The sequence below is a fragment of the Coregonus clupeaformis genome, chromosome 14 (genome assembly GCF_020615455.1).
Source record: "Coregonus clupeaformis isolate EN_2021a chromosome 14, ASM2061545v1, whole genome shotgun sequence".
Classification (NCBI taxonomy): domain Eukaryota; kingdom Metazoa; phylum Chordata; class Actinopteri; order Salmoniformes; family Salmonidae; genus Coregonus; species Coregonus clupeaformis.
In genome coordinates this window covers 6,478,030-6,493,373 of record NC_059205.1, presented here as the reverse complement: position 1 = coordinate 6,493,373, position 15,344 = coordinate 6,478,030, and the positions used below count along the sequence as shown (strand labels likewise).

At 32.1% G+C, this 15,344-nt stretch overlaps 1 protein-coding gene across 1 annotated transcript in view; it reads left to right on the top strand.

The window, feature by feature from the left end:
• Positions 1-15,344, top strand: part of LOC121580557 (acetyl-coenzyme A synthetase, cytoplasmic) — a 75,251-nt gene that overhangs the window by 36,205 nt on the left and 23,702 nt on the right. Inside the window, 1 exon segment of the mRNA XM_041895499.2 lies at positions 13,856-13,988. Coding sequence (XP_041751433.2) covers positions 13,856-13,988 — 133 coding nt within the window.

Genomic DNA, 15,344 nt, shown 5'->3' with positions numbered 1-15,344 from the left:
ATAGATCAGTATAAAGCTGTAATAGATCAGTATAAAGCTGTAATGGATCAGTATAAAGCTGTAATAGATCAGTATAAAGCTGTAATAGATCAGTATAAAGCTGTAGTAGATCAATATAAAGCTGCAGTAGATCAGTATAAAGCTGTAATAGATCAGTATAAAGCTGTAATAGATCAGTATAAAGCTGTAATAGATCAGTATAAAGCTGTAATAGATCAGTATAAAGCTGTAATAGATCAGTATAAAGCTGCAATAGATCAGTATAACGCTGTAATAGATCAGTATAAAGCTGCAATAGATCAGTATAAAGCTGTAATAGATCAGTATAAAGCTGTAATAGATCAGTATAAAGCTGTAATAGATCAGTATAAAGCTGCAATAGATCAGTATAAAGCTGCAATAGATCAGTATAAAGCTGCAATAGATCAGTATAAAGCTGTAATAGATCAGTATAAAGCTGCAATAGATCAGTATAAAGCTGCAATAGATCAGTATAAAGCTGTAATAGATCAGTATAAAGCTGTAATAGATCAGTATAAAGCTGCAATAGATCAGTATAAAGCTGTAATAGATCAGTATAAAGCTGTAATAGATCAGTGTAAAGCTGTAATAGATCAGTATAAAGCTGCAATAGATCAGTATAAAGCTGCAATAGATCAGTATAAAGCTGCAATAGATCAGTATAAAGCTGTAATAGATCAGTATAAAGCTGTAATAGATCAGTATAAAGCTGCAATAGATCAGTATAAAGCTGCAATAGATCAGTATAAAGCTGCAATAGATCAGTATAAAGCTGTAATAGATCAGTATAAAGCTGTAATAGATCAGTATAAAGCTGTAATAGATCAGTATAAAGCTGTAATAGATCAGTATAAAGCTGTAATAGATCAGTATACAGCTGTAATAGATCAGTATAAAGCTGTAATAGATCAGTATAAAGCTGTAATAGATCAGTATAAAGCTGTAATAGATCAGTATAAAGCTGTAATAGATCAGTATACAGCTGTAATAGATCAGTATACAGCTGTAATAGATCAGTATAAAGCTGTAATAGATCAGTATACAGCTGTAATAGATCAGTATAAAGCTGTAATAGATCAGTATAAAGCTGTAATAGATCAGTATAAAGCTGTAATAGATCAGTATAAAGCTGTAATAGATCGGTATAAAGCTGCAATAGATCGGTATAAAGCTGTAATAGATCAGTATAAAGCTGTAATAGATCAGTATAAAGCTGTAATAGATCAGTATAAAGCTGTAATAGATCAGTATAAAGCTGCAATAGATCAGTATAAAGCTGCAATAGATCAGTATAAAGCTGTAATAGATCAGTATAAAGCAGCAATAGATCAGTATAAAGCTGTAATAGATCAGTATAAAGCTGTAATAGATCAGTATAAAGCTGTAATAGATCAGTATAAAGCTGCAATAGATCAGTATAAAGCTGCAATAGATCAGTATAAAGCTGTAATAGATCAGTATAAAGCTGTAATAGATCAGTATAAAGCTGTAATAGATCAGTAAAAAGCTGTAATAGATCAGTAAAAAGCTGTAATAGATCAGTATAAAGCTGTAATAGATCAGTATAAAGCTGTAATAGATCAGTATAAAGCTGTAATAGATCAGTATAAAGCTGTAATAGATCAGTATAAAGCTGTAATAGATCAGTATAAAGCTGTAATAGATCAGTATAAAGCTGTAATAGATCAGTATAAAGCTGTAATAGATCAGTATAAAGCTGTAATAGATCAGTATAAAGCTGTAATAGATCAGTATAAAGCTGTAATAGATCAGTATACAGCTGTAATAGATCAGTATAAAGCTGTAATAGATCAGTGTAAAGCTGTAATAGATCAGTATAAAGCTGTAATAGATCAGTGTAAAGCTGTAATAGATCAGTATAAAGCTGTAATAGATCAGGATAAAGCTGTAATAGATCAGTATAAAGCTGTAATAGATCAGTATAAAGCTGCAATAGATCAGTATAAAGCTGCAATAGATCAGTATAAAGCTGTAATAGATCAGTATAAAGCTGTAATAGATCAGTATAAAGCTGCAATAGATCAGTATAAAGCTGTAATAGATCAGTATAAAGCTGCAATAGATCAGTATAAAGCTGTAATAGATCAGTATAAAGCTGTAATAGATCAGTATAAAGCTGTAATAGATCAGTATACAGCTGTAATAGATCAGTATAAAGCTGTAATAGATCAGGATAAAGCTGCAATAGATCAGTATAAAGCTGTAATAGATCAGTATAAAGCTGTAATAGATCAGTATAAAGCTGTAATGGATCAGTATAAAGCTGTAATAGATCAGTATAAAGCTGTAATAGATCAGTGTAAAGCTGTAATAGATCAGTATAAAGCTGTAATAGATCAGTATAAAGCTGTAATAGATCAGTATAAAGCTGTAATAGATCAGTATAAAGCTGTAATAGATCAGTATAAAGCTGCAATAGATCGGTATAAAGCTGCAATAGATCGGTATAAAGCTGTAATAGATCGGTATAAAGCTGTAATAGATCAGTATAAAGCTGTAATAGATCAGTATAAAGCTGCAATAGATCAGTATAAAGCTGCAATAGATCAGTATAAAGCTGTAATAGATCAGTATAAAGCTGTAATAGATCAGTATAAAGCAGCAATAGATCAGTATAAAGCTGTAATAGATCAGTATAAAGCTGTAATAGATCAGTATAAAGCTGTAATAGATCAGTATAAAGCTGTAATAGATCAGTATAAAGCTGCAATAGATCAGTATAAAGCTGCAATAGATCAGTATAAAGCTGTAATAGATCAGTATAAAGCTGTAATAGATCAGTATAAAGCTGTAATAGATCAGTAAAAAGCTGTAATAGATCAGTAAAAAGCTGTAATAGATCAGTAAAAAGCTGTAATAGATCAGTATAAAGCTGTAATAGATCAGTATAAAGCTGTAATAGATCAGGATAAAGCTGTAATAGATCAGTAAAAGCTGTAATAGATCAGTATAAAGCTGTAATAGATCAGTATAAAGCTGTAATAGATCAGTATAAAGCTGTAATAGATCAGTATAAAGCTGTAGTAGATCAGTATAAAGCTGTAATAGATCAGTATAAACCTGTAATAGATCAGTATAAAGCTGTAATAGATCAGTATAAAGCTGTAATAGATCAGTGTAAAGCTGTAATAGATCAGTATAAAGCTGTAATATATCAGTATAAAGCTGTAATAGATCAGTATAAAGCTGTAATAGATCAGTATAAAGCTGTAATAGATCAGTATAAAGCTGTAATAGATCAGTATACAGCTGTAATAGATCAGTATAAAGCTGTAATAGATCAGTGTAAAGCTGTAATAGATCAGTGTAAAAGCTGTAATAGATCAGTGTAAAGCTGTAATAGATCAGTATAAAGCTGTAATAGATCAGGATAAAGCTGTAATAGATCAGTATAAAGCTGTAATAGATCAGTATAAAGCTGCAATAGATCAGTATAAAGCTGCAATAGATCAGTATAAAGCTGTAATAGATCAGTATAAAGCTGTAATAGATCAGTATAAAGCTGCAATAGATCAGTATAAAGCTGTAATAGATCAGTATAAAGTTGCAATAGATCAGTATAAAGCTGTAATAGATCAGTATAAAGCTGTAATAGATCAGTATAAAGCTGTAATAGATCAGTATACAGCTGTAATAGATCAGTATAAAGCTGTAATAGATCAGGATAAAGCTGCAATAGATCAGTATAAAGCTGTAATAGATCAGTATAAAGCTGTAATAGATCAGTATAAAGCTGTAATGGATCAGTATAAAGCTGTAATAGATCAGTATAAAGCTGTAATAGATCAGGATAAAGCTGTAATAGATCAGTATAAAGCTGTAATAGATCAGTATAAAGCTGCAATAGATCAGTATAAAGCTGCAATAGATCAGTATAAAGCTGTAATAGATCAGTATAAAGCTGTAATAGATCAGTATAAAGCTGTAATAGATCAGGATAAAGCTGCAATAGATCAGTATAAACCTGCAATATATCAGTATAAAGCTGTAATAGATCAGTATAAAGCTGTAATAGATCAGTATAAAGCTGTAATGGATCAGTATAAAGCTGTAATAGATCAGTATAAAGCTGTAATAGATCAGTATAAAGCTGTAATAGATCAGTATAAAGCTGTAATAGATCAGTATAAAGCTGTAATAGATCAGTATAAAGCTGTAATGGATCAGTATAAAACTGTAATAGATCAGTATAAAGCTGTAATAGATCAGTATAAAGCTGTAGTAGATCAATATAAAGCTGCAGTAGATCAGTATAAAGCTGTAATAGATCAGTATAAAGCTGTAATAGATCAATATAAAGCTGTAATAGATCAGTATAAAGCTGTAATAGATCAGTATAAAGCTGTAATAGATCAGTATAAAGCTGCAATAGATCAGTATAACGCTGCAATAGATCAGTATAAAGCTGCAATAGATCAGTATAAAGCTGTAATAGATCAGTATAAAGCTGTAATAGATCAGTATAAAGCTGTAATAGATCAGTATAAAGCTGCAATAGATCAGTATAAAGCTGCAATAGATCAGTATAAAGCTGCAATAGATCAGTATAAAGCTGTAATAGATCAGTATAAAGCTGCAATAGATCAGTATAAAGCTGCAATAGATCAGTATAAAGCTGTAATAGATCAGTATAAAGCTGCAATAGATCGGTATAAAGCTGCAATAGATCGGTATAAAGCTGTAATAGATCAGTATAAAGCTGTAATAGATCAGTATAAAGCTGCAATAGATCAGTATAAAGCTGCAATAGATCAGTATAAAGCTGCAATAGATCAGTATAAAGCTGTAATAGATCAGTATAAAGCTGTAATAGATCAGTAAAAAGCTGTAATAGATCAGTATAAAGCTGTAATAGATCAGTATAAAAGCTGTAATAGATCAGTATAAAGCTGTAATAGATCAGTATAAAGCTGTAATAGATCAGTATAAAGCTGTAATAGATCAGTATAAAAGCTGTAATAGATCAGTATAAAGCTGTAATAGATCAGTATAAAGCTGTAATAGATCAGTATAAAGCTGTAATAGATCAGTATAAAGCTGTAGTAGATCAGTATAAAGCTGTAATAGATCAGTATAAACCTGTAATAGATCAGTATAAAGCTGTAATAGATCAGTATAAAGCTGTAATAGATCAGTGTAAAGCTGTAATAGATCAGTATAAAGCTGTAATAGATCAGTATAAAGCTGTAATAGATCAGTATAAAGCTGTAATAGATCAGTATAAAGCTGTAATAGATCAGTATAAAGCTGTAATAGATCAGTATACAGCTGTAATAGATCAGTATAAAGCTGTAATAGATCAGTGTAAAGCTGTAACAGATCAGTGTAAAGCTGTAATAGATCAGTGTAAAGCTGTAATAGATCAGTATAAAGCTGTAATAGATCAGGATAAAGCTGTAATAGATCAGTATAAAGCTGTAATAGATCAGTATAAAGCTGCAATAGATCAGTATAAAGCTGCAATAGATCAGTATAAAGCTGTAATAGATCAGTATAAAGCTGCAATAGATCAGTATAAAGCTGCAATAGATCAGTATAAAGCTGTAATAGATCAGTATAAAGCTGCAATAGATCAGTATAAAGCTGTAATAGATCAGTATAAAGCTGTAATAGATCAGTATAAAGCTGTAATAGATCAGTATACAGCTGTAATAGATCAGTATACAGCTGTAATAGATCAGTATAAAGCTGCAATAGATCAGTATAAAGCTGTAATAGATCAGTATAAAGCTGTAATAGATCAGTATAAAGCTGTAATAGATCAGTATAAAGCTGTAATAGATCAGTATAAAGCTGTAATAGATCAGTATAAAGCTGTAATAGATCAGTATAAAGCTGTAATAGATCAGTATAAAGCTAAAGCTGCAATAGATCAGTATAAAGCTGTAATAGATCAGTATAAAGCTGTAATAGATCAGTATAAAGCTGCAATAGATCAGTATAAAGCTGCAATAGATCAGTATAAAGCTGCAATATATCAGTATAAAGCTGTAATAGATCAGTATAAAGCTGTAATAGATCAGTATAAAGCTGCAATAGATCAGTATAAAGCTGTAATAGATCAGTATAAAGCTGTAATAGATCAGTATAAAGCTGTAATAGATCAGTATAAAGCTGTAATAGATCAGTATAAAGCTGTAATAGATCAGTATAAAGCTGCAATGGATCAGTATAAAGCTGTAATAGATCAGTATAAAGCTGTAATAGATCAGTATAAAGCTGTAGTAGATCAGTATAAAGCTGTAAGTAGATCAGTATAAAGCTGTAATAGATCAGTATAAAGCTGTAATAGATCAGTATAAAGCTGTAATAGATCAGTATCAAAGCTGTAATAGATCAGTATAAAAGCTGTAATAGATCAGTATAAAGCTGTAATAGATCAGTATAAAGCTGTAATAGATCAGTATAAAGCTGCAATAGATCAGTATAAAGCTGTAATAGATCAGTATAAAGCTGCAATAGATCAGTATAATAATAATAAAGCTGTAATAGATCAGTATAAAGCTGTAATAGATCAGTATAAAGCTGTAATAGATCAGTATAAAGCTGCAATAGATCAGTATAAAGCTGTAATAGATCAGTATAAAGCTGAATAGATCAGTATAAAGCTGTAATAGATCAGTATAAAGCTGCAAAGATCAGTATAAAGCTGCAATAGATCAGTATAAAGCTGTAATAGATCAGTATAAAGCTGTAATAGATCAGTATAAAGCTGTAATAGATCAGTATAAAGCTGCAATAGATCAGTATAAAGCTGCAATAGATCAGTATAAAGCTGTAATAGATCAGTATAAAGCTGTAATAGATCAGTATACAGCTGTAATAGATCAGTATAAAGCTGTAATAGATCAGTATAAAGCTGTAATAGATCAGTATAAAGCTGTAATAGATCAGTATAAAGCTGTAATAGATCAGTATAAAGCTGTAATAGATCAGTATAAAGCTGTAATAGATCAGTATAAAGCTGTAATAGATCAGTATAAAGCTGTAATAGATCAGTATAAAGCTGCAATAGATCAGTATAAAGCTGCAATAGATCAGTATAAAGCTGTAATAGATCAGTATAAAGCTGTAATAGATCAGTATAAAGCTGTAATAGATCAGTATAAAGCTGCAATAGATCAGTATAAACCTGCAATAGATCAGTATAAAGCTGCAATAGATCAGTATAAAGCTGTAATAGATCAGTATAAAGCTGTAATAGATCAGTATAAAGCTGTAATAGATCAGTATAAAGCTGTAATAGATCAGTATAAAGCTGTAATAGATCAGTATAAAGCTGTAATAGATCAGTATAAAGCTGTAATAGATCAGTATAAAGCTGTAATAGATCAGTATAAAGCTGTAATAGATCAGTATAAAGCTGTAATAGATCAGTATAAAGCTGCAATAGATCAGTATAAAGCTGTAATAGATCAGTATAAAGCTGTAATAGATCAGTATAAAGCTGTAATAGATCAGTATAAAGCTGCAATAGATCAGTATAAAGCTGTAATAGATCAGTATAAAGCTGCAATAGATCAGTATAACGCTGTAATAGATCAGTATAAAGCTGCAATAGATCAGTATAAAGCTGTAATAGATCAGTATAAAGCTGTAATAGATCAGTATAAAGCTGTAATAGATCAGTATAAAGCTGCAATAGATCAGTATAAAGCTGCAATAGATCAGTATAAAGCTGCAATAGATCAGTATAAAGCTGTAATAGATCAGTATAAAGCTGTAATAGATCAGTATAAAGCTGCAATAGATCAGTATAAAGCTGTAATAGATCAGTATAAAGCTGTAATAGATCGGTATAAAGCTGCAATAGATCGGTATAAAGCTGTAATAGATCAGTATAAAGCTGTAATAGATCAGTATAAAGCTGCAATAGATCAGTATAAAGCTGCAATAGATCAGTATAAAGCTGTAATAGATCAGTATAAAGCTGTAATAGATCAGTATAAAGCTGTAATAGATCAGTAAAAAGCTGTAATAGATCAGTAAAAGCTGTAATAGATCAGTAAAAGCTGTAATAGATCAGTATAAAGCTGTAATAGATCAGTATAAAGCTGTAATAGATCAGGATAAAGCTGTAATAGATCAGTAAAAAGCTGTAATAGATCAGTATAAAGCTGTAATAGATCAGTATAAAGCTGTAATAGATCAGTATAAAGCTGTAATAGATCAGTATAAAGCTGTAGTAGATCAGTATAAAGCTGTAATAGATCAGTATAAACCTGTAATAGATCAGTATAAAGCTGTAATAGATCAGTATAAAGCTGTAATAGATCAGTGTAAAGCTGTAATAGATCAGTATAAAGCTGTAATAGATCAGTATAAAGCTGTAATAGATCAGTATAAAGCTGTAATAGATCAGTATAAAGCTGTAATAGATCAGTATAAAGCTGTAATAGATCAGTATACAGCTGTAATAGATCAGTATAAAGCTGTAATAGATCAGTGTAAAGCTGTAATAGATCAGTGTAAAGCTGTAATAGATCAGTGTAAAGCTGTAATAGATCAGTATAAAGCTGTAATAGATCAGGATAAAGCTGTAATAGATCAGTATAAAGCTGTAATAGATCAGTATAAAGCTGCAATAGATCAGTATAAAGCTGCAATAGATCAGTATAAAGCTGTAATAGATCAGTATAAAGCTGCAATAGATCAGTATAAAGCTGCAATAGATCAGTATAAAGCTGTAATAGATCAGTATAAAGTTGCAATAGATCAGTATAAAGCTGTAATAGATCAGTATAAAGCTGTAATAGATCAGTATAAAGCTGTAATAGATCAGTATACAGCTGTAATAGATCAGTATAAAGCTGTAATAGATCAGTATAAAGCTGCAATAGATCAGTATAAAGCTGTAATAGATCAGTATAAAGCTGTAATAGATGAGTATAAAGCTGTAATGGATCAGTATAAAGCTGTAATAGATCAGTATAAAGCTGTAATAGATCAGGATAAAGCTGTAATAGATCAGTATAAAGCTGTAATAGATCAGTATAAAGCTGCAATAGATCAGTATAAAGCTGCAATAGATCAGTATAAAGCTGTAATAGATCAGTATAAAGCTGTAATAGATCAGTATAAAGCTGTAATAGATCAGGATAAAGCTGCAATAGATCAGTATAAACCTGCAATATATCAGTATAAAGCTGTAATAGATCAGTATAAAGCTGTAATAGATCAGTATAAAGCTGTAATGGATCAGTATAAAGCTGTAATAGATCAGTATAAAGCTGTAATAGATCAGTATAAAGCTGTAATAGATCAGTATAAAGCTGTAATAGATCAGTATAAAGCTGTAATAGATCAGTATAAAGCTGTAATGGATCAGTATAAAACTGTAATAGATCAGTATAAAGCTGTAATAGATCAGTATAAAGCTGTAGTAGATCAATATAAAGCTGCAGTAGATCAGTATAAAGCTGTAATAGATCAATATAAAGCTGTAATAGATCAGTATAAAGCTGTAATAGATCAGTATAAAGCTGTAATAGATCAGTATAAAGCTGTAATAGATCAGTATAAAGCTGCAATAGATCAGTATAACGCTGTAATAGATCAGTATAAAGCTGCAATAGATCAGTATAAAGCTGTAATAGATCAGTATAAAGCTGTAATAGATCAGTATAAAGCTGTAATAGATCAGTATAAAGCTGCAATAGATCAGTATAAAGCTGCAATAGATCAGTATAAAGCTGCAATAGATCAGTATAAAGCTGTAATAGATCAGTATAAAGCTGTAATAGATCAGTATAAAGCTGCAATAGATCAGTATAAAGCTGTAATAGATCAGTATAAAGCTGTAATAGATCGGTATAAAGCTGCAATAGATCGGTATAAAGCTGTAATAGATCAGTATAAAGCTGTAATAGATCAGTATAAAGCTGCAATAGATCAGTATAAAGCTGCAATAGATCAGTATAAAGCTGTAATAGATCAGTATAAAGCTGTAATAGATCAGTATAAAGCTGTAATAGATCAGTAAAAAGCTGTAATAGATCAGTAAAAAGCTGTAATAGATCAGTAAAAGCTGTAATAGATCAGTATAAAGCTGTAATAGATCAGTATAAAGCTGTAATAGATCAGTATAAAGCTGTAATAGATCAGTAAAAAGCTGTAATAGATCAGTATAAAGCTGTAATAGATCAGTATAAAGCTGTAATAGATCAGTATAAAGCTGTTATAGATCAGTATAAAGCTGTAGTAGATCAGTATAAAGCTGCAATAGATCAGTATAAACCTGTAATAGATCAGTATAAAGCTGTAATAGATCAGTATAAAGCTGTAATAGATCAGTATAAAGCTGCAATAGATCAGTATAAAGCTGTAATAGATCAGTATAAAGCTGCAATAGATCAGTATAAAGCTGTAATAGATCAGTATAAAGCTGTAATAGATCAGTATAAAGCTGTAATAGATCAGTATACAGCTGTAATAGATCAGTATAAAGCTGTAATAGATCAGGATAAAGCTGCAATAGATCAGTATAAAGCTGTCAATAGATCAGTATAAAGCTGTAATAGATCAGTATAAAGCTGTAATGGATCAGTATAAAGCTGTAATAGATCAGTATAAAGCTGTAATAGATCAGGATAAAGCTGTAATAGATCAGTATAAAGCTGTAATAGATCAGTATAAAGCTGCAATAGATCAGTATAAAGCTGCAATAGATCAGTATAAAGCTGTAATAGATCAGTATAAAGCTGTAATAGATCAGTATAAAGCTGTAATAGATCAGGATAAAGCTGCAATAGATCAGTATAAACCTGCAATATATCAGTATAAAGCTGTAATAGATCAGTATAAAGCTGTAATAGATCAGTATAAAGCTGTAATGGATCAGTATAAAGCTGTAATAGATCAGTATAAAGCTGTAATAGATCAGTATAAAGCTGTAATAGATCAGTATAAAGCTGTAATAGATCAGTATAAAGCTGTAATAGATCAGTATAAAGCTGTAATGGATCAGTATAAAACTGTAATAGATCAGTATAAAGCTGTAATAGATCAGTATAAAGCTGTAGTAGATCAATATAAAGCTGCAGTAGATCAGTATAAAGCTGTAATAGATCAATATAAAGCTGTAATAGATCAATATAAAGCTGTAATAGATCAGTATAAAGCTGTAATAGATCAGTATAAAGCTGTAATAGATCAGTATAAAGCTGCAATAGATCAGTATAACGCTGTAATAGATCAGTATAAAGCTGCAATAGATCAGTATAAAGCTGTAATAGATCAGTATAAAGCTGTAATAGATCAGTATAAAGCTGTAATAGATCAGTATAAAGCTGCAATAGATCAGTATAAAGCTGCAATAGATCAGTATAAAGCTGCAATAGATCAGTATAAAGCTGTAATAGATCAGTATAAAGCTGTAATAGATCAGTATAAAGCTGCAATAGATCAGTATAAAGCTGTAATAGATCAGTATAAAGCTGCAATAGATCGGTATAAAGCTGCAATAGATCGGGTATAAAGCTGTAATAGATCAGTATAAAGCTGTAATAGATCAGTATAAAGCTGTAATAGATCAGTATAAAGCTGTAATAGATCAGTATAAAGCTGTAATAGATCAGTATAAAGCTGTAATAGATCAGTATACAGCTGTAATAGATCAGTATAAAGCTGTAATAGATCAGTGTAAAGCTGTAATAGATCAGTGTAAAGCTGCAATAGATCAGTATAAAGCTGCAATATATCAGTATAAAGCTGCAATAGATCAGTATAAAGCTGTAATAGATCAGTGTAAAGCTGTAATAGATCAGTATAAAGCTGCAATAGATCAGTATAAAGCTGCAATAGATCAGTATAAAGCTGCAATAGATCAGTATAAAGCTGTAATAGATCAGTATAAAGCTGTAATAGATCAGTATAAAGCTGTAATAGATCAGTATAAAGCTGTAATAGATCAGTATAAAGCTGTAATAGATCAGTATACAGCTGTAATAGATCAGTATAAAGCTGTAATAGATCAGTATAAAGCTGTAATAGATCAGTATAAAGCTGTAATAGATCAGTATAAAGCTGTAATAGATCAGTATACAGCTGTAATAGATCAGTATACAGCTGTAATAGATCAGTATAAAGCTGTAATAGATCAGTATACAGCTGTAATAGATCAGTATAAAGCTGTAATAGATCAGTATACAGCTGTAATAGATCAGTATAAAGCTGTAATAGATCAGTATAAAGCTGTAATAGATCAGTATAAAGCTGTAATAGATCGGTATAAAGCTGCAATAGATCGGTATAAAGCTGTAATAGATCAGTATAAAGCTGTAATAGATCAGTATAAAGCTGTAATAGATCAGTATAAAGCTGCAATAGATCAGTATAAAGCTGCAATAGATCAGTATAAAGCTGTAATAGATCAGTATAAAGCTGTAATAGATCAGTATAAAGCAGCAATAGATCAGTATAAAGCTGTAATAGATCAGTATAAAGCTGTAATAGATCAGTATAAAGCTGTAATAGATCAGTATAAAGCTGCAATAGATCAGTATAAAGCTGCAATAGATCAGTATAAAGCTGTAATAGATCAGTATAAAGCTGTAATAGATCAGTATAAAGCTGTAATAGATCAGTAAAAAGCTGTAATAGATCAGTAAAAAGCTGTAATAGATCAGTAAAAAGCTGTAATAGATCAGTATAAAGCTGTAATAGATCAGTATAAAGCTGTAATAGATCAGGATAAAGCTGTAATAGATCAGTAAAAAGCTGTAATAGATCAGTATAAAGCTGTAATAGATCAGTATAAAGCTGTAATAGATCAGTATAAAGCTGTAATAGATCAGTATAAAGCTGTAGTAGATCAGTATAAAGCTGTAATAGATCAGTATAAAGCTGTAATAGATCAGTATAAAGCTGTAATAGATCAGTATAAAGCTGTAATAGATCAGTGTAAAGCTGTAATAGATCAGTATAAAGCTGTAATAGATCAGTATAAAGCTGTAATAGATCAGTATAAAGCTGTAATAGATCAGTATAAAGCTGTAATAGATCAGTATAAAGCTGTAATAGATCAGTATACAGCTGTAATAGATCAGTATAAAGCTGTAATAGATCAGTGTAAAGCTGTAAGATCAGTATAAAGCTGTAATAGATCAGTGTAAAGCTGTAATAGATCAGTATAAAGCTGTAATAGATCAGGATAAAGCTGTAATATATCAGTATAAAGCTGTAATAGATCAGTATAAAGCTGTAATAGATCAGTATAAAGCTGTAATAGATCAGTGTAAAAGCTGCAATAGATCAGTATATAGCTGTAATAGATCAGTGTAAAGCTGTAATAGATCAGTATAAAGCTGTAATAGATCAGTATAAAGCTGTAATAGATCAGTATAAAGCTGTAATAGATCAGTATAAAGCTGTAATAGATCAGTATAAAGCTGTAATAGATCAGTATAAAGCTGTAATAGATCAGTGTAAAGCTGTAATAGATCAGTATAAAGCTGTAATAGATCAGGATAAAGCTGTAATAGATCAGTATAAAGCTGTAATAGATCAGTATAAAGCTGTAATAGATCAGTATAAAGCTGTAATAGATCAGTGTAATTACCCCCTCTGCACCAGCATTAATAAACAACACTCTCAGTGAACCTGACCTGTATAGGATCAGCACTTCTTGGCACTGACGGATAGCAGCAAAACCGTGATGCATCATGGGCCAGTTGTGACTGACTGATATAAAGATAATATTGAGTAGTTATTTATGATGCAAGGGGATTTGTAGATCAGTCAGTCGACTCGCCTTTAAAGTCGTCTGCAATGTCGAACGCACCCCTTTACTCACTAACCCTGTCACTTCCTGCAGATACGACCTGTCGTCGCTGAGGATCCTGGGAACTGTAGGCGAGCCTATCAACCCGGAGGCGTGGCATTGGTACTACGAGGTTGTTGGTCAGAAGAGATGTCCCGTGGTGGACACCTTCTGGCAGACTGAGACCGTGAGTGTGTGTGTCTGTGACTGTGTGTGTTTCTGTGTTTGTGTCTGTTTCTGTGTCTGTGACTGTGTGTGTGTGTGTGTGTTTCTGTGTGTGTGTGTGTGTGTCTGTGACTGTGTGTGTTTCTGTGTTTGTGTGTGTTTGTGTGTCTGTGACTGTGTGTGTTTCTGTGTGTGTGTGGGTTTCTGTGTGTGTGTGTGTGTGTGTGTGTGTGTGTGTGTGTGTCTGTGACTGTGTGTTTGTGTGTGTTTGTGTGTCTGTGACTGTGTGTGTTTCTGTGTTTGTGTGTGTTTGTGTGTGTGTCTGTGACTGTGTGTGTTTGTGTGTGTTTGTGTGTCTGTGACTGTGTGTGTTTCTGTGTGTGTGTGTCTGTGACTGTGTGTGTTTCTGTGTTTCTGTGTGTTTGTGTGTCTGTGACTGTGTGTGCTTGTGTGTCTGTGACTGTGTGTGTTTGTGTGTCTGTGACTGTGTGTGTTTCTGTGACTGTGTGTGTGTTTGTGTGTCTGTGACTGTTTGTGTGTCTGTGACTGTTTGTGTGTCTGTGACTGTTTGTGTGTCTGTGACTGTGTGTGTTTCTGTGTTTGTGTGTGTGTGTGTCTGTGACTGTGTGTGTTTGTGTGTGTTTGTGTGTCTGTGACTGTGTGTTTCTGTGTGTGTGTGTGTGTGTGTGTGTGTGTGTGTGTGTGTCTGTGTCTGTGACTGTGTGTGTTTCTGTGTTTGTGTGTGTTTGTGTGTCTGTGACTGTGTGTGTTTGTGTGTCTGTGACAGTGTGTGTTTGTGTGTCTGTGACTGTGTGTTTCTGTGTTTGTGTGTGTTTGTGTGTCTGTGACTGTGTGTGTTTGTGTGTCTGTGACTGTGTGTGTTTCTGTGACTGTGTGTTTGTTTGTGTGTCTGTGACTGTTTGTGTGTCTGTGACTGTGTGTGTGTCTGTGACTGTGTGTGTTTGTGTGTCTATGACTGTGTGTGTTTGTGTGTCTGTGACTGTGTGTGTTTCTGTGTTTGTGTGTGTTTGTGTGTCTGTGACTGTGTGTGTTTGTGTGTCTGTGACTGTTTGTGTGTCTGTGACTGTTTGTGTGTCTGTGACTGTTTGTGTGTCTGTGACTGTGTGTGTTTCTGTGTTTGTGTGTCTGTGACTGTGTGTGTTTCTGTGTGTTTGTGTGTTTGTGACTGTGTGTGTTTCTGTGTGTGTGTGTGTGTGTGTGTGTGTGTGTCTGTGACTTTGTGTGTTTCTGTGTTTGTGTGTGTTTGTGTGTCTGTGACTGTGTGTGTTTGTGTGTCTGTGACTGTGTGTGTTTGTGTGTCTGTGACTGTGTGTGTTTCTGTGTTTGTGTGTGTTTGTGTGTCTGTAACTGTGTGTGT